The sequence below is a fragment of the Aquila chrysaetos genome, chromosome 12 (genome assembly GCF_900496995.4).
Source record: "Aquila chrysaetos chrysaetos chromosome 12, bAquChr1.4, whole genome shotgun sequence".
NCBI classification, from domain to species: Eukaryota; Metazoa; Chordata; class Aves; order Accipitriformes; family Accipitridae; genus Aquila; species Aquila chrysaetos.
In genome coordinates, this window is record NC_044015.1 from 5,995,263 (window position 1) to 6,016,838 (window position 21,576).

Here is a 21,576-nt window from a genome sequence, read left to right on the forward strand (position 1 = left end):
AGTAAGGCGGGTGTGAGGCCGGCCGAGACCTGAGGCGCAGGACTGCGGCAGAGGAGGGAGGCCTGAGGCCGCGCCGGATCCTCCGGGGGGCGGGTCCCTTCTAGCGGCGGCCCGAGGGGAGGAGGCACCGCCGCGTCGCCGGTCGCCTCCCCGCTCGCTCCCCTCGGGCCTCCCGAAGCCTCGTGTAGGGGCGAGGACGGAGCCGCTGGCACCGCGGCGGGGCCGCCCCGCGCTGCCGGGGAGACCCTGAGGCGACGGGGCCTGAGGCGACGGGGGCGGGGCCGGGCCGCGGGCCGCGGTGGGGCGGGGCGCGCCTGCCCTTGGCCGGGGGGCGGGGCGCGGCCGCCCTGCCGGGTCGCTATTGGCCAGCGGCTGTTGCCAGCGTGGTCGCGTTGCGACGCCGGCCGGGTTCTGCGCAGCCCATTGGGTGGGCCGGCGCCGGCGTCCGCGCGGTACAACTCGGGGATTGGCGGGCGGCGGCGCCGCCGCTGTCGGGGCGGGCGGTCGCGGGTGGGCGGTGCCCGGCGGCCGCAGGAGCCGGCGATGGGGCGGCGCGAGCCGCGCTGAGGGGCCGCGGGCGCCGGGACCGCAGGTACCGGGCGGGGCGGGGCGGCACCTGCAGGGCGCCGGGGGCAGCGGCCGCCGCCGGCCCGACGCGACCCAGCGCTCCGCTCCCGGCCGGGGGCCGCGGCCTGCCCGCCGTGCGGCGCCGGGCCGGGCCGGGCCGCTCTCCGGTGCGGGGCTGCGGCGGGAGCGGCGTCCCGGTTGGGCCCGCGGCGGCCGGGCCGCGGTCTGGCTGCGGCGGAGGTGGGGGCCCGAGAGCCCCTGACAGTCCTCCCGGTCCCCCAGCCCCGTTTTGGGGGGGTTGAGGGGAGGGAGTCCCCGCCGCGGAGGAGTGTCCTCAGCGCCCCGGTGTCCGGCAGCGTCCCGCCGCCCGTGCTCGGGTGCCGGAGCCGTGCCTTGGGCCGCGCTGCGCCGCGGGGTCTCGGGGAGGATGGCTGACCTGGCCGCGCTCTCCGCGGCCGCCCTCCCGGCTGCGGCGTGGCCTTTCCCGCAGGAGCAGCTGGCGCCGGCCCCGGGCAGCCGTGCGAGCCAGCTGCCCCCCCGGGCTACCGGGCTCTTTTATCGAGCTCTCGCCTCCAGCGCGGTGCCGTGAGCCGGCCGTGCGGTGCCTCCGCCGCCTGCTGAAGGCAGAGCCGCGGCCCCTTCCTGCGGGCCTGCGGCTCTTCCCGGCGGAGGACGGGGAGGGGGCTGACATCTATCCCCTTCGTGGAAAAGCTGGGGGTGTTGCGTAGAAGCTTAACCTGGGAGGAGAATGTTGTAGGCCTGGAGGTTTGGAGCAGCAACTTTCCATACCTGCTCATCAGAATTCATTGCCATGGGCATAAGTAGTTACGAGGAAAAGATGTCCACTTGCAAAGGCTCCTATGCTTGTTTTTTCTCCTCTTTTGGAGTGTTACTGGCTGTTGTTGTAATGCATATTTTTGACCTACTGAGCACTGTGTGGCATGACAGGGAATGCACTGTCTTGTAGAGCTTGTAACAGAGATTCCCCAAGAGAATGAATTCAGTGTCACAGCAGAACTGAAGCACTTGCTACAGTTGTGTGTTGGAGCACCAGCTGGCTTCCTCTGTGGCATAAGCTTAGATTTTGTGATTGACTTTTCTTAAACTGGGACCTATAAATCTCTCCATCTCATTTAAAGCAGTTTTCTTGAGACAACTTAACTGCTAGCAACAGAGGCCAAAACTCCTCGGTTATGGGATTTGTCTGAGGGACGACCCTGTGGCTAAATGTGGGGTGACACATCTGCGTCTGACCCCCTAAACGTAGGGTGACGCATCTGCGCTATATGGTGTTGATGCCTCGAGAGTTCAGGCCGTTGTGTGACTTGCTGTCTCGGAGGAAGCTGTGCAGAGCTCAGATTTTACAAGCAGACAGGTGGGGTGTCTCTCAAGTCAGTGCTGATGACTAACTGGAAATGCCAGGGTTAACCAGAGCAGCTCTGGCTTTTCATCAGGTTTGTTTGTATTCAGCTCACCGTCCCTGCAGTGTCTGGGGATAAGGCTGTCCTGCCCTGATGTGTGTCTGAGAAGAACCGTCAGTGAGATGTGCTTCTCATCCCACCCTGTGTCCTTTATTTGCTCATACTCAAGGGATTGTTTGTATTCCCCTCTCAGCCATTCCTGTTAGCAGCCCTCATTTTCCTTGGGACTCTCATTCTCTTGCTCCACTCTCCTTCCAGCAAGCATTTATCTCTGTGTCTTTCCCTTCCAATACAGTTTCTAGCACTTTCTCGAACTTTTTCCAGGTTCTTGTCAAGAATGCCTGTGATGCGGCTGCGGTAGGTCAGCTCTGATGGCCATGGCCAGTCCCCTTTATCCACCCTGCTCATGGGGACATACAACCCTGCTCAGTTGCCAAGCTCGCACATGCACAGAATAATCCTTTTAACAGCTGGATGTTAGCCTTGTCTTTCCAAGGCTTAAGTGTTTGAATACTTTTTTGCATCTCCAAAGGACTGTGGAGACAGCTGCAGGGGAGAGTGTTTGGAGGGCTAGAAGAGCTCTGGTTTTCCAGGTGCATTTGAAACTGTGATGGTATGTCACCCTTCGGAAACAGGCTTGAAGGGAAAGGAGCTGAGACTGGAAAATGCCTTTCTCGCATGCACTGTAACAGTGAATTTAGTAACTCCGGTTGAGGACACAAGGTCTAACTACCCCCAAGCATGCGTTGTGGAGCATTACAGGCAGCCTCCATCAGTAAGAAAGTCTTAACTTTGCCAGGAGTGGACCAGGTGGCACAGGAAACAGCCAAGTGTGGGCTTAATGTGTATACCATGGACATTAAATACCAGCTGTAAAACCTGGGTTGTCTGTGTGTGGTTAGCTAATTAACACCACTGGCAGCCTTTAAGTGGAAACAGGAAAAAAAAAAAAAAAAAAGCATTGGAACTAACAGTTTCTTGTTTCTGATGTGTTTGCCCTTTTTTTGCTGTGGAATTGCACTGAGGCTGCAGAGTGAGGTCACCCCATGCTGGATGCCAAGGAGACCATGCAGATGAGCTGTATTACAAATGTACTAATTGTAAACAGCTTCCGACAGAGTTCTTGCCTTAATAGATGCTGGAAGAGGGGCTTTCCCATTCTAGGTTACTGATGCTGGCCTGTATCAAGCAAGTGCAGGACACAATGTTTCCCTGGGAGGAAGTTACCATAGATTCCTTGAAACAGAATGACCAAAATCAACCCCAAATGCATCCAGCACAAATTGGGCAAGTTGAGGCTGGATATGAGCTCTGAGACTTTGTTAGTCCTGAGGGACTGCTGCAGGTCCTTAGGATGGAACTTTGTAACAGTTCTGCAGGCAGAGATACAAAGTAAAATGTGTATTTAGGGGCTTTTTTCACTATTGTTTAAAGTATCTTGGCTTTTTACGCTAAAAAACACAGAACTACTTCTTAGAAGATGAAGGGAGGAATCAGGCATCCTGAACTATAAACTACAGGATGAGTTTATTTTTCCTCCACTTGACTCAGCTTTGGATATTTGGAAATTTCGGAGTTTCCGTTTTCTAAACAGTTGGGTTGTTTTTTTTTTTTTTTTCTCCTCCAGATTAAAGTTCATAACTGGTGTGTCTTTTCTGCCCCCCAGTCTTATTTACTCTGGTTAACTCATGCTTCTGTATGCTCTTAGCTCAAAGCCTTCCCATGAGAGAGAAGTGATCACCGTTTACTTACGTTTGTCCCCTTGAAGACACACTAACCACTTCTAAGTTTGTAAGAAATGGGCCCACAGTCTCTGTGATGTAAAAGACAAGTCGTATGAAAAATAAAGCCATGGGTCACTTGTGTGTGAAGGAAATGAGCACAGCACCGAATCAATGTGAAGGGTAGGCAAGCAGTTTCCATGAAATTTGTGTAAAACAGTTTTCTCTGGTGCTAAAACCATGGATTAATCTGTGCTGAGGCACAGTTCGTGGCTTATTGAGAGCGTTAATGTCATGCACGTGAATAGCAGGTTGTCCAGCTCTCCAAGTCTGGTCTCGTTCTCTTCCCAGCTCCGACTGCAGCAGTGCCTTTCCCCGGGGAGGATGCAATCACGCTTGCTCTGTCGTCTTTATGCCGTGTTTGCCGTAGTTAGACCAGGTCGGCTCTAGTTCATCAGCATAGCAGCAACAAATGCAGCTCTACTGGGAGATGTGGTTACCCACTTGCTGAGTGTTTGGGAGGGCGCTCGGCTGTTTATCCCGCTGTGTAGAAGTGGGGAAGTCGCTACTGGGCTTCTTACGGCTTTGGCCACCTTTCCTGGTGGTGGAATATGTCTCTCTATAGCTGTGACAGTTACAGGTTGTGAGAGCTCTGAGGACTGATGGGAAAATGCAGAATGGGAAAATCGTGAAGGCATGGACTGACAAAGTGTCTTGGGGCAGGGACAGAACACTTTGTATCCTCTAGTAAAGTGAATAGCCTGACAGGAGCTGTACTGACCTGCAGCTCTTCCTACCTGTCAGCTGTTCAAATGCATTCCTTGCCCCAGACCTCTCTAGGATGAGCGGTGTTACAGTTTGGAATCTGTGATTTGTTCCCATTTTCAATCAAAATAGGCATCTGTAAGTTGTGGGGTTTTTTTTGTTTTGTTTTGTTTTTTTCTTCCGGATTTTACGTACCAATTCTAACTAAACTCTTCAATTCATGATATAACACAAGATGATTATGTGTGGTTAACCTCAAGGGCAAGCATGCTGTAACTGTTCTTGCAATTTTAATCAGTTGTCATGAAGTCAGTGATAGACTGAAGGAAACACTCTCCTGCTGTTCCCAAAATGAGGGAACGAGGGGGCAAGGAGCAGTACTGGCTTGGCAAATATAAGTACAAACAAATCAAACCTGTTTCTAAAGCACTCCTCTGCAAATAGGGAAATGCACCAAGCTCTTGCAGTCTTAGCTTTAACACCTATTTCTTTGTTTGAAGCTTTGAGAGCTTTAGTCCTGTTTCAGCTGAAAGCTGTTTGGGTTTAGATTTGAGAGTGGTGGGAGGGAAAAAGTAAACTACAATTTTGGACTGTTCTCAACTTTTATTTCCTCCCAGTTTTTCTTGTACTTCCCTGTAGACAAATCAGTTGGGGCCTGTGTCTCCAGAAGAACTAGAAATGCAGCCTAAGCAAAACATTGCAAACTTAATAGGGGGAGAGAGACTGGGATTTTGCAGCACTGATATCGATTGTGAAGTTTCACTTCAGGATTGAGGAGGAAATTTGTAGTGGTAAGGAGTGGGCAGAAGGGAGATACTGGTGAAATCAGCTAGGATCAGCTAATCCTCTTTGGCTGACCATGGAGAAAGAGGATGCTCTCAGTGGTGCCTGCTTTGGAGCTCTTCAGATGTAGATGGGTAGTGGGGTTGAAGGCTGTGGTGGTGCCTTTGCTGTAAAGGTCTTTGAAAACTGAGTGTGCTAGAGAGATTTGTATAGTGAAATAGCTAGGTTGAAAAACATAAATAGGCAAGTTAAATTCCAGTTCAAATATCTGTTCGAAGATCAGCGTGCTGCCTCGTTTCGAGCGGTCGTTGCATGCCGGCCGTGCGCTGCTCTGAGCAGTTGGAGCGAGCAGGGCTGCTGTGTGCTGGCAGGCAGTTTGTTCCAGCTCCAGTTTGTCTCCAAGAAGAGCGTTATTATTTGTGTAATGGTATAAATGGTGCTTTATAAACCAAGGAGGAAAACAGTGAGGAGAATGCAAGTTCTTCCTGGCATGGGATTCCCGATCCTGAATCAATGTTTTGCATCCTTCTGAGTAATGCCCTTTGAGGGACTGACCTGTCCAATGTTGTGTGGGCGCTTCTGTGTTAATCTGGTGCATGTGTTACTGCTACACTAAAATTGGTTTTTTTCTGATGTATTACCCAGAGCTGGAAAACCATTTGTTCTGAATAAACTGAAGCTGCCTGGCAAGTGACTGCATAGGACTGGGGAGCCCTTGAGCTTTGGCATTGCTGCAGATGCTGCCTCTCTTTAAAGGGGAGCTCTCTGAAGCGATAGGGCTAGGAAGCAGAAGTATTCTTGTGTTGTTGCTGCTGTTATTTCAGTAGAGGACACATGGTCTGGTGCCTTCAGGAGGCAGCACTGCTAGGCGGGAGCAGGGCAGGGATGTGCTTGTGGGTGGTGGGACGGTTGTTTTCCCCACTGATGGGTAGCACTTCTGCAAGCATTGATTTGTGGGCATGATAACTGATTTTTTTTTTTTTTTTCACCCTGGTTCATGACTTCAGTAAAACTTTCAAGTCTTACTAATACACCTCTCTTTCCCTGCAGAGAGGATAAAATGCAGAGGGAGGTGGGCACAAGGTCTATGCAGTTGCATTGCATAGTGAGTTGTGCTGCTGTTCACCTCTAAAAGCTGATGTCTTTTGAATACTCAGAGGAGCAGCAGGTGTTTCTCATGTCCCAGCTGGTTTTCAGTTGTTTCCTTATGAAACTTGTTATTAAGATGGCTGAATGGCTGATTTTTGGTTGGAGATACCCTCTGCAAAGAATTTTCTTCTAATGTTGCAATTTGTTTTTCCAGATGTTGGTAATTAAAGTGTAGTAAACTTTCCTTTCAGATGGTCTCGTGGCAGATAACAAGTCGCAGAAGATCTGAGATAACTGTTCATTTTGGCACTCCAGCTGTAACCCATGGCCTGATCTTTCCCAAGTACAAGCTTACAGCAAGAAAAAAAAAAAAAAAATCATTCTTTAGGCTTCTCATTTTTATACTGATCTTTTTCTTAACATGTAAACTTGAACATTTTTTCTTCTTTTTGAATATTGAGTAACATATTATATATTAGGCAACACTCTTCTAAAATAAAGTTTGACTGAAAACCAAGGGGGTGAACAACATGATAGGTACCCTGAAATCTGGGGTAACAGGAGCCCTGCTGTGTCGCAGTTCTGCTGTGTTCACACGAGGCCCATCCCTAATGGACTTGTTTGAAAATTAGGGCTCACTCCAGCGGGGAGCCCACTGAGAGCCACAGGGTATGTGCCACATGGGTTTGATCTTTGCCAGATGGTAGTTTGCCAGTGCTGCAAGACATGGTGAAGAAGTGCAGCTACTGCACAGGTTGATCAAATATGCCGAAAGTTTTGTAGAAGAGGGATGTGTGTGGATGCAGGCTTTGGAAAACAACCGTATATTGAACACGAAGGCTCACTGCAATATTTTTTTACCAACAGGGAATAGAAGTCAGATCCTGGCAATGTGTCCGTTTGGAAAAAAATGAATAAATCACGTTCTGTGGAAGACTGTCTCTTCATCTCTGTCTGGAAAACAAACTCATTTGCCATCAAACCATAGTCTAAATAATCAAGACTTCAGAGAGTTTCTAGAATATGCCTAAATAGTGGCTTGGTCTAGAGAAGTTTTGATCATTTGTCCTCAGCAGGAGCTCGGTAAGTGAAGGCTTGCATTACTATTTCACTGCTGCTGAGTTGTGTTATTGGAATAGTTGAGAGGCAGCTGAGTTGAGTTCCCGGCAGTGGTAGATAATGTACAAATGTGACAAAATCAGGAGTCCAAAAAGGCCGCTTCCTGGAAGTGTCTAACCACCTCCTGGGTGTTACATGGTTAAACTTGGAGTATCTTGTGAATGTTTGAAATTCAGCTTTAGGGATGAGGCAGGTAAGCCTCTGGACAGCAGTGGTGCTTTACAGTATCTCAGCCTGTATGTTTTGCTGTTAAAGGTGTAGGAGGAGGTTCCTGGTGTGAAGCTTTATTAGAAGGTTCACAAGCTCCCAGGATGTTGTCCTTTGATTTTTTTTTTTTTTTTTCTTTTTTTTTTCTCTCTAGCATTTTGGGGTTTGTTTTGTGTTGAGCCTGGCGTCAGGTCTGTCCAATTCACAGCATTGCTCCACTGGCACTGTCTGAAGAGCAAGTTAATGCTGAAGTTTTTACAGCACCTTCTTTAGCTACGATTGTCAACCAAATGTTGCAGGCAAGGCAGGAAATTGAGAAGCTCCTGGGGAGTGATATGCTTTTCTGTGTCTTACCTGCCAAATTTTAAAATGCTTTAAAAGCTGTTGTGTGGCATCAGATCTTACTTGGAATGTTGGGGTATGTGTCATAAGATGCTGCGCCACTTTTCTCACTAGACAGGGCTCGTTGCACCCTGACTTGTAGGACCGTTGCGTTCAGATGACTTCTGAGCATATGACTCATGAGATTTCTTCCCAAGTCCTGGGCGATGCAAGAGTTGCGGTGAGGTCTCATAGCAGAATTCCCCGCTCTGTGCCTGAGGGCACATCTTGTGAAGCTTTAGAGCTGTCTTCAGCTGATGGGTCAAGTGTGGGCAGATCTGTTGCTGGCTTTTCAGGTACTTCTATGGTGTTATGCAGCAGACCTGCAGGGTAACTTTTGGGAGTCAGATAACTGATGTACAAAATCATGGGGGTTTTTTTGTTGTGGTTTTTTTTTTTTTTAAAGAATGAAATAATGCTGCGGTCTTCAACCCTCAGCAGGGAGTATGTTTAAACAAACAAAACTGAAAAGCAAAGCCCTGCAGCAGTTTGGGACCAGTTCTTGGGGTTTTTTGTTGTTTTGTTGTTTTCTTTAGATTAAACCACTTATGCAACCTTTTAACAGTAGCAGGGAGCACTTCAGGCCACTCATCACATCCCATCCATGCATATCTTTGGTGGCAGTATGTGAGGGTATGTAATCAGTGTGGGTGTGAGGGTCTGGAGGCCAGAGCTTGCCCTCCATGATGTGTAGGAGGGTGTACCCTGCAAGTTGCCCAGAGCACGGGGGCTACAGGTTTATCAGTTAGGAACTGCAGCCACCTGGAGTAGCCAGAGCTGGGTGCTGAAAAACATGTTGCAGGCCTGGGATTGGACTTGGGCTGTGGAAAGATGTGCATTAGCTGGATGAGACAGGGTGTGTGGGAGCAGGTGTTTAGTTGTGGTGAAGAAAGCAATTCTTTGTACTTGTCTCCCTCAAGAAGTTTGTGTTCAGATGATCTTAGGGCCCCAGGATTTGGGAAATCCAGTTTTCATGGTGAAAAGGAAAGCATTGATGTTTGGAAATGCCCTTTAGCAACTAAAAACCTTCAGTTCACTGATGATGTTTGCAGGATCATATGATAAGAAGACTCAGTGTCTGCATACCCAAGTTAGCTAAAATGGATTTGGAAAGCAGACTGAGTAGCCTTGCTCCTGGTGGTTAAATGTCAGCTTGTGTGAGTCCCAGTCGGAGCTTTGGCGATCTGCACACAGTGAGTGGGTTACTAGCTGAATTGAGGAAAAAAAAAAAAAAGGGACTTATGTACAGATGGGTCGGTTATGTTGGCTATATAACTTGGTTATCTCCTGGTAGCACTGTAGTGAGGTGCCAGGTCTTGGTTACGGTAATCAGGGAAATGTGTTGCTCAGTGAGAGCAACAGACTTAGCTGCTGACAGCCTTGCCAGGAGGTTGAGTTTTTTTCTTGGTGGAGTGTCGTGGTTTAACCCCAGCCAGCAACTAAGCACCACGCAGCCGCTCACTCACTTCCCCCCCCACCCAGTGGGATGGGGGAGAAAATCGGGAAAAGAAGCAAATCCACGGGTTGAGATAAGAACAGTTTAATAGAACAGAAAAGAAGAAACGAATAATGATAATGATAACACTAATAAAATGACAACAGCAATAATGAAAGGATTGGAATGTACAAATGATGCACAGTGTAATTGCTCACCACCCGCCGACCGGCACCCAGCTAATCCCCAAGTGGCGATTCCCCGCCCCCACTTCCCAGTTCCTATACTGGATGGGATGTCACATGGTATGGAATACCCTGTTGGCCAGTTTGGGTCAGGTGCCCTGGCTGTGTCCTGTGCCAACTTCTTGTGCCCCTCCAGCTTTCTCGCTGGCTGGGCTTGAGAAGCTGAAAAATCCTTGACTTTAGATGAAACACTACTAGCAGCAACTGAAAACATCGGTGTTATCAACATTCTTCCCATACTGAACTCAAAACATAGCACCGTACCAGCTACTAGGAAGACAGTTAACTCTATTCCAGCTGAAACTAGGACAGTGGAGATAATCCAGGGAAGCTAATCTGTACAGAAGCTGGTGCGTATGAGCTGCACCTGAACAAGGTGGAGCTGGTTCTAGTTCCAGTTTGCTCTGGATCCTGTCAAAGCCTCGTAATTGCTCCAAGGGTTTACACCAGTTGAGGTGTTCATCATGTAGACAGGCCACGAGCAGCCCAGAGGAGCCATGACCTGCACCTAACAATTGCCCTTTACTGTGATCATTTGGCCTTAGCCTTTCTTGTTATTGTCTTTTTCATCTTGACTGCGGCTTTTCTCTCTCTGGCTTTGATCAAGGTATTCATCTGGCCTGCTATGATTTCCCTGTCTGGGAGAAATAACTGTCTTATTCGGCTGCAAAGTCTAAATATGCAGAACGGAGCTGGGGGACCCTTTAGCTCCTTGTCTTCTGCTTGTTCCTGCTGGGCATGTCTTCTGGATGGAGAGCAGTGGTCCAGCCTGATCTCTGCAGTCTTGAGCTGTTCAGTCATTTGAGGGAGTTTTGAAACCCCTGTTGCCCTTTGGATGGTATAAACTGGATCACATATCTTGTTACAATGCCTGAAGACTGACAAGGGTTTTTAACAAACTGACAAGGGTTTTTAACAGACTCACAAGCAAATTTTGCTGGCGTGTTTTGCATAAGCCACATAGCAGGCAGGATCCTGCACCAGCACCGTGGTCCCTGCCTTGGAGCAGCGAAGAAGCACTAGTTGCTCTTTGAGGAACCGGCTCATCTTGCTGCACGTGTTTGAGTTTTGGAGTCCTAGTGCATAACTTGCTCTTCTGAGCCAACTTTCCACAAACAGGGTTTGTTTTTCTTCAATTTGAGTAATCTCTACAAACTCAGCCCTTTATATCCTGGATCTGCTCAGAAGCTGAGGATACAAAATGTTGCTGAGAAGAGACTTCTGATTTATTTGCTCATGTCTAACTGTTGCAGCAGAGGGGATATTGATAATAAACTTAATGACTCTGAGACTTTTTTTTTAATGAGAACAAGAAATGTATCGCTAAGGAATGGGCTCAGAAATCACAGCTGCCCAGAAAAAAAACAGTGTGTGGTTCAAACCAGCTGTTTGGGTCTTGATTCTGACTCCCAGTTTTTGGTGTTTCTGCTGTAACATTGGGTTTGGGTTCAATGAGCTGTTGACAGTTGTAAGAGAAGGCTGTGTGTTGAAGAGCTGAGCCTTTAGGGAGCCAGGAAAGGGACTGGCTTGGCTGTACACTGTGGTTCATGTTCAGCTGGGTATGAAATTGGAACTGGAGTGCACTGCAGATGTTATCTTTGGATTTCGGTTACTTCCTCACTAACTGTATCCATGAAAATCTTGCTGCTTTTCCTTTGTATTTGCTGAATGGCATGAGTCAGATATTAAAGCAGTGACTTCAGGTTCCACCCTGGGATGGACCCCGACAAGGAAGCGCCAAATAACTTGTAATAGAAAACCGCGCGTTTCCTGATGGACGGCAGGGTGGCGATTCCCTTTCAGCCCTGAATAGGGCTGCCAGGGCAAGGACGCAGTGCTGCCTGTATCTGTCAGATGTGGAGCACAAAGAGCCTCGGTATAAATACTCCCAGGACACAGGGAGTGAGGGCAGTTTTATTCCAATACGCAAAATGGACCTTTTTCCTCTAGACTTAAAAATAAACAACATTTTGGCTGAACAAATGGAACCGACCTTTTTATTAAAAGCATGTATCTTCTCATGCCTGGTTCAGTAAGAGGCTTTTAAAGTTGAAAGAACTCCTTAACTTGCAAACCAGCTGACTTAAGTCATTCCAATAGCATTTATCATCTTACTTTTTGCTCCTTAAAGTTGGAGAGCTTGTAGCCTTTTTTTTTAAAAAAAAAAGGGGGACAGATAAGAAAAGTGGCTCTAACCCTGTGTGCTCTTTGCACAGGTGGAGAGAGCGGCTGAGTCAAGGCAATGCTGGGTCTGTTAAATTCATTTTTAAGTTGATTGAAAGATTCCCATTTGTTTCAGTGTGGATTGACTAGCCCACAAGCTCAAGCCTATTCCTCTTCATATGCAGAAGAAGGATTACAGATAGTAAGCAAGAGCAGCTTTAATAAAGAGATTAGATACTTTTCTACTAGAAATTAGAAAATATTCTGTAACTTGAGGGAACGCTACCAAAGTTGGTGTCTGGTGATGAGACACCAGTGAAATGCTCTCTCCCTCTTGGAACACATTCACCACGAAGGGAGCCGTCCTGACAGATGAAGCCCTTGGTTGTGTAAGAGTTGCTTAATTTCCAAGACATGAAAGAACACTTGTGCTTACCCAAATCAGTGTTTTCAGGGCTTCACGTTCTTGTACTGGCTTTTTGTTTTCTTCCTCTGTAGTCTGGCCAAGCCTCCAACCAGGAACAAGCCCTTATTTTCTTTAGCTATTTTAGTTTGATTTAGGCTTAGCTGAACCTGACGAAACTGCAGTTTCATGGGAATGTTTGACTCCTGTTGTGCACAGAGATCTCGAAACAAAAAAGCATTTCCTTGGATGCGATGGCGAAGGTTTGTTTGCCGCCTCCTACCTCCAGGAGATGGAGATTGATGATTCCACACACTCCCCACTCCCCCCCCCCCCCCCCAAATTAAACAAACCTAATTTTTTTCATATTTCTCTGGTAAGTTTGGGGGTTGAGGTTATTTTTGTTTGGTTTTGTCGTTTGGGGTTTTTTTTTTGCCCCCCAGACCTTTTATCTTTTTCATTGCTTTCATTTGAACTTCTTTTATGGGTTTGTTTCTCTCTTGAAATCCAGCCACCAGGATGAGACACCATTCCAGCTATGATCCCAGAAGCACTGGTGCACAGGGATTACTGTGCATGCCTTACATAAGGCAGTCCTGTTTACAGACGCGAGGATTTTGGTCTTTACCAGCAGTATGATTTTTTTGGCTTGTGTTCAGCTTGTGACTAATGGTAACCCCAGATCTTTATTTCTGCACAGCTGCCTCTTAGGGACCAGGCTAAAGGAGACTGGAGAAAATGGGATTTTTCTGAATCTGCAAAGCATGCCTGTCTTTGGGATTGAGATAACCCCTGCCAGGGAGGAACATGGCTGTTGCTGGCAGCTTGGGCAAGCTGCTGCCTTCCCTCAAAGGCAGAGAGCTCTCCCGTCTGCACGTGGCTTATCTGAGCCAGCTCCTGGTTTGTCACATTGGGCTTTTTCTCTGCATCTTCTCCCTGATTCTTGCATTCACTGCTTGTTCTTTGTGCATTCTTTGCTGGGTAAACTGCAGAAGTGCCGAAAACATGGTGGTGTGCTTTGCTGTTTGCACGTGGCTGTATAAAAGTCATGATTGGTCTGAACCATTGAAAGGGAAAGGAGGAAAACTGGCCTGCTGCTGTTTCTGTGGAGCTCTGGGAGAATTTTCAGTGCTTGTGCGTGGTTAATACCCGCATGTTCACTGCTGGGACACACCACATGGGGTGTGGAAACGGAAGGGCATGCATTTCTGTAAAGAAATAAAAAAAGGGAAAATCAAAGGTGGGGTGGAGGGTGAGCCTTTTGAGTCTGGTGGACAGGCTTTAAAGGGCTCAGAAAGCACCTGAATGCAGCTGAGAGAAGGGCTTCCCTGAACGGAGCCATGCAAAGCGGTTTAAGTGCCATGTTCAGGTGAAACTTGGCAACTTCTACAGAGGGTATGAACATAAGTTTTCAGGAAAGTTTTAGCCAGAATGACACAGGCCCGTGGGGCTTCTGGTTGCTTTCCCCATCTCTGTGTTGGCACATTGGGTTTGAAAGGCTTCATCAGGTTAAAGGGTGGGTACCAGAAATTCTCTCTGGGAAAGGCAAATTTGCAATTCTGACACTAAGTTATGTAAGTAGGACACTTGGAGCCTTAATTTTATGGTAAGGCAGCCTCACAAAGCCTATTAAAGGGGACAGAAGTCTAGCAAAACCGTGGTTGTTGGGGCCCCAGGGCGCTGCCAGCCCTAGGGGCTGGAGGAGGGTGGCAAAGGGGGGACCTGCACCCCGGCCGGGTGGTCCATGGTACCGGGCTCTCACCGCGGTGCCTTTCCTGCAGGTCTCCGTGCAGGTCCCTGGGGCAGAGGGGCCTGGAGCTGCCATGACGACGGGCGACTGCTGCCACCTCCCCGGCTCCCTGTGCGACTGCCCGGGAAGTGCTGCCCTCTCCAAGTCGGTGGAGGACTCCGACATCGGTCGCCCACAGTATGTCACGCAGGTCACCGCCAAGGATGGACGGCTCCTCTCGACGGTGATCAAGGCGCTGGGCGCACAGAGGTAAGGCTGCCTCAGGGAAGGGGCTTGGGATGACTGCACCTGGGCTTTTTTTTGCCCTTTTTTTGTGGCTCTAGGGGTGGAGGGAGACAACAGTCTTGTTTGTGAAGGAGTTTGCCAGGGCACTGATACCGAGTGCAAATCCTCATTAGCCAGATGCTTCCCAGGCCTGCGCTCTCTTTGCGGGAGCTCACGCTGGTCGCATGTGCTGGTGGACTGGGACTCGTGTGTTCATCAAAACTCCCCAGGTCTGCGGCTGCTCCAGCATGTGATGACACAGGTGGCCTCTCGCTGTGTGCCTCTGCCAAGTCCTTGCTGAGCAGCAGTGAAGGTGGGACGCTGTGTTAGCAAGGGCTGCCGTTCATGGAGGTGATTAAGGGCTGAAAATGGAACACAGCCCCTGTTCCAAGATATGGTCATGGAGTAAAGGCGTGGTGTCGATTTGCAGCCCCCAGAGAGAGGAGGGTGTTTGTGTTGCAGGAACTGCAGTGTCCAGCTATTGCTAGAGGGGATGTGTGGCAGCTTCACTTGCTCACTCTTACTGATGTGGCTTCTCATCATATGTTTTGAGCAGCTTCCAGAGCAGAGGACACTTGGCGGCATTGTTCAGTCCAGCTAGTGAGACTGGTCACATTTTGTGTTCAAATCCTGTCTGAACAGCTGTTATTTTTTTCAATGTATTTGACCAAACATTGATGAGGTGTTAAAGTGGTGACTGCAAATGTGAGGGAGGAAAGCTAGATGAGAACTGAGGCAAACGTAATTGCTGTATCTAGCAAACCTGGAGCAGGTCAATAAAAATGCAAAAGGAACTGAGCTTGTTCTCTGACAACCGATAGGCTGGGCGAGAAGTTGTGTGACCCCTTAAAACTTGTGAAGGTGTAAAAATTGGCTGAGGAGACTGCCTGGGATTACATGTTAAAAAAAAAAAACAACAGGATTCCTCATGTGTCTTCATGGGACACCAGTTTGTTCATTTTGGTGGTGGTGGGTTTCATTCTCTTCCTTGTCACCAGCACTTAGCAAACCAAAGCCAGGAGCAGTGTGACTGTACCGAAAGGTTAAATTAGTGATACGGTCTCTACAGCCTGCTGGAAAACTGTGTTCGAGGGTGTATCATGTGGAGTGTGACCAGGCCCCCTCCCCCTCTGGATAGGAAGGAAGGAAAATGGAGGCCGATAAGAAATTTTTTTTTTTCTCTCGCACTGTCAGCAAATTTTTTTCCTTCTGGATTGTTTATTGGTAGCCAAGGTTATATTAATGCACTGGAAATATGAAACTTCTCAAACAGGAAGAGAACGGATGAAATATCTTACAGATGCTTTTCTTAGGAAATAACAGATGCATGAGAGCACTGGAGGCTTGGGGTTTTTTCAGTCTGTCCCTGTCACTAAGGCTGTGTGAGTAGACTGTAATTTTGTTGCTCTGATACAGCACTGAGCTTTATGGCAATAAAGGTTACAGAATGATCAAATAATTCAGATTGGAAGGGAATTATGGAGGACATCTGGTCCAGCCTCCTTTCAGAGCAAGGCCAGCTTCCAAGATGGATCAGACTGCTCAGAGCCTTGTCCGATGCAGTTTTCAGTATCTCTGAGGATGGAGTTTCCACCACCTCTCCAAATGCCTGTTGCAGGGATTGTCGTGGCTGAAGGCACATGAAAATGAGGAGAGAACAAGGGTCAGTGGTTAACCAGTGATGTTTGGCAGAGAGAAGGGGATGGTGCAGTGGGTGTACATTGCTTCACAGCCCTAAATATGATTAAAAAGTCCAATTGGGATGAAACCTGCTAAACGTTGAGTTGGAAGTGGTAGAGATCTCCTGTGGTGCACCAGGAGAGGAGTATTGCTTCTGCTTTAGTGAGCTGATGTGCACTTTCTTGCTGGCTCTTCTCTTCCCTTCATGTTCCACCAATGTTTTACCCCAGTATGCTCCTTTTCCTTGCACTGTGTTTCCTTGTCTTGCTCTTGCTTTCTGTTTTGTCTGGTTGTGCAAACTAATGGAAGTAGCACTACTACTTTTGAAGATTGCAAATTGCTTGTTCTGACTGTTGTGTTGCAATCCCACAAACTTCTTTTGCAGTCAGGTGTTGGTTTTTTTTTAAAGTCATAATAGCAGTGGAGGATGAACTGTGAGATGGGATCAGTGTGGCTTTTGTACTGTCAGCAATATGTGGAAAAAGGTGATAGCTGATAAAGCTCACCTGGATTTCAAGAGGACATGCAATAGGGTCTTTGAAATAAAGATGTTCCTTTCTCACCCTTCCTCCCAACCCCAAATCTGTGCATCTATGAATGTAAGAGAACGGTTGTTGTGTGAAAGAAATGGCTAGTTGGAAGGTGGGAAAGAAGTGAGATGCTAGTGAGTGGCTTGTTTTCATGCTCCAGGGAGGGTAGCCCTGTACTGGGCCTCTGCTGTCCAGCATTTTATTCCTAAATGATCTTGATGAACAGTGAACACTGAAGAGATGTACTGAATTGCTGAGAATAGCGAACTTTGGTGTCTAGAGCCATTTGAGGTTTCCCAGGGAGCCCAAGACATCCTCATTATGGAGCTGGCAGATGTGGCACAGGGCTTCTAGGAAACCTGTGCCTTCAGATGCCAGCTGGGATGCCCTTGGACCTAAAATGGCACTAGATGCCTGAGTTTAGGGAACTGAATGTTATTGGAAATGACTGCAGGCTGAAATAATGGTTGCAGTTCAGCGTGCAGTGATGCAGATGAAGAACAACAGTCTGGGATTTACGTATGTGTTTGTGGGTTTGGAGGAAGGAGATCTTGGGCATGTGACAGTTATGTGCAGCAGCGACCAAAAGGCAAATAAGGTGCTAAGACTTGGGAAAGCAATGAAGAACAGAACACAGTCACTGCAAAAATCCCTGGTGTGCCCACATCTTGAAAACTGTAGCTCTGGTCTCTGCAGCTCTAAAAGGATGTTTTAGAAATGCAAGAGGTAGAAGGAAGGATAGAGAAGGTGATAAGAAAGGTGGATGTGTTTCTGTCTAAGGCATGACTGAATAGGCTAGGACTCTTCCGCTTGTGAAAGAGGTGACTGAGCAGGCTATGATGGAGGTCTGAGGTCTGTAAATCAGGGGTGTGTGAAAAACATTGTCTTTTACAGGACAAGAATTAGGGGATAGTACACAAAACAAGCAAATGAGAGGTTTCAAGTGAAAAGGACTTGGTTCTTTGTGCAGCTAGAGGAAGTCCTTGCTACAGGAGGACACTGGTTGCTCTGAGTTTACATAGGTGCAAAGACAATGACTTTAGTCTGTGATGAAAATTTGCATGAGTATCATCTGATACACCCGAGCTAACAGTTTCTGGGTGCTGGAGCAGTAGCACTAATAGTCCACAGTCAGTGGTGCTAGTTAGAGGTGTGAGGGAACAGCTTGGGAGCAAATGGGTGGTTCGAGTGTGATCAGCAGTGCAGGCCTCCTGTGGGGGAGGTTTCAAGTGTCTCTGAAAGTGTTTCATACTTCCCTTGATAAGCATCTCTGGTTCTGTGAGGTCCCAAGAGAGCAGATCTTGAGCATGATCAAAGAGATTTGATTCTGTAGTTGAAACTTCTAGCCAAGGAGGGGGTGAGAAGTGGTTGTTGTTGAAGCACCAAGGCATTTCTGCAGCCAGTTAAAGGCCCAAACGGTGCAGAACAGTTCTCTGTATGGCAGTGTGCAGATAGGATGCTGAGTGAGTTACTGCACTGTGATGGGCAGAGGGTTTGTATGTCAAGAGCTTAGTCTGGGTGACTGCTTGCCATGAAATATGTTGTGTCCTTGGAGAGCTGAGCTTCCAGAGTCAATGTAGTTGTGTCTTTAGATATCGCTGTTCCTTATGCTAAACCCACGATGCAGAGCAGAGATGGGGTGAGAGTGGATAGGTGATCTGATAAATGCTACATGATTACAAACCTCTTGAGTGGCTCCAAGTGGCTGGGGGCACGCTGTGACTAGCGTGGGTCATCCAGCTTTGCTTTGGGCTTCTGGATTTGCATCAGTGCTTCAGGGTTGGTTTTGAGTCTGGTGTCAGCCTCTCTGCCTGCTGTGAGCAGAGCTGGAGACTGTGGGACACGTGTGCTGCGGTCCCTTCTGTGGCCAGCTGAGCTGGCCCTGCTGACGTGCCAGCTTCTTATGGGGGTTGTGGTGCTCATCAACACAACTTCCACATTTTACTGACCTAAAATGTCCCAGGCACCTCCACGCTCCCCTGAGACTGGTTTCTTGCTGCAGCAGGCTGCTTTAGAGAGTCGCAGCACGCCTCGCGTGCTCTGCCACGTGCTGCCTGCTGTGTTTGCACCATTCTGGGGCTTGGTGGGATCGGACCCTGTTCTCTGATGTGGCTGTATCATTCTGCCTGCTCTGACGGTGATTTCATTCTGTTTGTCTGCCTCTTTAGTGACGGTCCCATCTGTCGAATCTGTCATGAAGGTGGAAGTGGGGAGGGACTGCTTTCCCCGTGTGACTGCACAGGAACACTGGGCACCGTGCACAAGAGCTGCCTGGAAAAATGGTTATCCTCCTCCAACACAAGTTACTGTGAGCTCTGCCACACAGAATTTGTTGTAGAGAGAAGACCAAGACCTTTGACAGAGGTACCACTTTCTTCCTGGTTCATTTTTATTTCCTTACCATTTAAGAGAAAATGACTGATTTGCCCTACTATCCTTGTGGTTCTTGCTGTCTCCTCCTCCTTGCAGTACCTTAGCACTCACAAAGAACAATTTGTTTAGAGAGATTAAGTTTCTTATCAGACCAAGTGACACAGTTGCAAGAATGCAGTAGCGGTGTTTGGGCCAACTCTTACCTGTGAACCCCACACATGCTACCTACCAGTGGCAGGCTGTAGGACTACGGAAAACATGGCACTTGTAGATATACTTTAATGCCTGAGCATTGAAATGCAGAGGTCACCACACCACCGACTGAAATATGAAGTTCTCAGAAATATTCCTTTTTCCTGTTAATTTTAATCTTACTTTACAGTGTTGCATTAGTGCAGCTCTTGCTTGTGACTTCCTTGTCATGTTCTGCTCTGAAAAGTGAGATGTGGCGATTGTTGATACTGTTCATAAAAGACATGTCCTCCCTTGACTTATATCAATGCGTGCTTCAGAGCCTTTGGGTCTTGTTCCTTCCTGCTGAGCTGTGGTGCCCTGCTGCTGCCCTGTGTTCCACCCAGTAGAAGGAGAAAGCAGGACAAGGCTCAGCCAGTCCTTATGTTCCTCTTTGCATTGACCTTAGGGGGGCCAGGTTCCAGACGGGTCCATCAGCCTCCCAGAGTTGGAAGGTACAATCCAGACTCTGGTTGGTGGGTTGGTTTTTTGTTTTGTTTTGTTTTTTTATCACAAGGCTCTCTTCATTCCCCTGTTTAGGCGGTCTGCTGTGCTCACATTTCAGATGTCCTTTGGCCCCCAAAGTTTTTAGCAGCTGCCTGTAATGAAGCCCTTTACATGTGGGGAACAAGGGCAGCTTGGACCAGGCCATCTTCTGACCTCAGAATACACGTGCACGTCCCCAAAGAGGAATAAGTAAATCAGTGAGTTACAGTACAAAAGGCTGTAACAGTTTGTATTAGAAGATGGTTTAATCTGTCTAAACATGTGAGAGTTGTGTTGGCAGGTGAGCAGGTGATGTTGATATGCCTACCGTTTCTGATGGTGCTGCAGGACCACGTAGGAGGGTGTTGCTGGCACACCTGAGGTCTAACCTGGAAGATCAAAGCAAGGTCCTGCAGCCCTTGCTGCCTGCACCCCATTCAGATCCCATTTGCTGCCTGTGAAACTGCAGACAGGCTCTTCCCTTGTCAGTTTGCTGCTAGGTTGGGCTTGGGTGTTCATTCAACACAATGTGCAACTGCAGAGAAGCATCAGTCTGTGGGTGGGGATTTACAGTTAACAATTTTGGGAGCCCTTCAGTCCTGCAGCCATCAGCAATGAGAGAAGTGGCAAAGGGTCATCGGGAGCTGCCACTGCAAATACTTCACTTCTTTGCATGTACCCTGTCCCTGCAGCGTTTTTCATCACATGCCTCCCTGGCTGTGTTTGGACTACGGCACATAGCTCTGTTTTTTGTTTCAGAAGTTACTTTTCCTGTTGATAGCATTTCAAACCAATGCAAAGCAGTGCTCCTGCTGCTGCACTGTCATCAGTGAGGCTGCAGGAGAAGGTTTGTGAGCTGATTCTTAACAACAGAGTCCTGTTACCTGCCAGCTGTTGGAGGTTTGTTGGTGCCTGCCACCAAAAGTGTATGTGTGGGGAGGCAGGGGTTAATTCTGCTTTGTAACTGTGACTGCTCTTGTCCACTCTGTCCTTCCCCTTGCTCCATCAGTTAGATTAAAACTGAGTCACAATTGGAATTTTAAGTTGTTTTTCCCATCTCTGTTTCCATTTCCATCAATTCTAGAGGTTATTTCCTTTCCCTTCCCATCTCCCTCTGGAAATGATACCTGCCCCCTCTTCCTTCCTGCAGTCCCAGCTCTCCTTCCCACAATCCCATCTCCTCTGGGTGCCCAGCGAGCCTTGGAGGGGAAAAGAGTCCCCCAACTGGGGAAGCATTCAAGCTTCAGTTTGCAAAATTGATACTCAGTTTTAATGATTGTTTAATTTATAACTGACTGTCAGTGACTTGATGGCCCCAGACAGGAGAAGGCTTTAGACTACAGCACTAAACCAAACCATGTATTTAGCAGAGCAATTTGTAAAAGAGCACTACATCAGTGGTTAGTGCTGAGTCTTAGTGCTTTTCTCCCAGCTGCTAAAACATGTAAAATGGCTCTTTGACCAAAAACTCTCAAATGGTTGCTTCAGAGGTTGAAAACCACTGCTTTAAAACATTTGGGAAGGGCTGTATCTTGGCTTTGAGGACATATTGCAGGCAAGCTCAGTGACAGTGAGCTTGTTAGGGCTTATGCGGGCCAAAATTTTGAGTGCGGGTTTCAGATGTTTTAGCTTAAGAGCTAGTAAAGTATTCATGCCCAGAAACAAACATGTGGAAGTGCGTTTAGCTGTAGTTCACAGATGCTGTAGCACCTCGTAACAAGTACAGGCTTAGAAAACTGCATACTTGAATAAAAGCCCAAAGACCAGTGTATATTGGAGGAGTTTCTCCTCTGACACTGGTGTCTGTGCCTCCAGCAGGCAAGAGGAGCTTGCTGGGACAGTGCAACAGGAAAGTCATGGGTCTTCTGTCTGCCGCCTTGTCTGTACTCCAAGGTGGATGAGTGAGCAGCCTGGGACAATCAAATTTTAATTCCTGTTGAAAACTGTGAAGAGTGCCTCTGAA

At 48.1% G+C, this 21,576-nt stretch overlaps 1 protein-coding gene across 5 annotated transcripts in view; it reads left to right on the top strand.

The window, feature by feature from the left end:
- The first annotated feature begins 496 nt into the window (after window positions 1-496).
- MARCHF2 (membrane associated ring-CH-type finger 2) overlaps window positions 497-21,576 on the top strand; it is a 38,223-nt gene continuing 17,143 nt past the window's right edge. For 2 of the 5 annotated variants that reach the window (XR_003925894.2, XM_041127872.1), the window contains exons 1-3: window positions 12,716-13,199; window positions 14,081-14,298; window positions 18,692-18,887. Coding sequence is in view for 4 of the 5 variants with exons in the window: in XM_041127872.1 (XP_040983806.1) it covers window positions 13,107-13,199; window positions 14,081-14,298; window positions 18,692-18,887 (507 nt within the window). In the remaining variant the exon portion in view is untranslated. Of the gene's footprint in view, window positions 593-7,213; window positions 7,430-12,715; window positions 13,200-14,080; window positions 14,299-18,691; window positions 18,888-21,576 lie in introns of those variants that run through there. The other 3 variants (XM_041127873.1, XM_030031658.2, XM_030031659.2) reach the window with 3 other exon arrangements.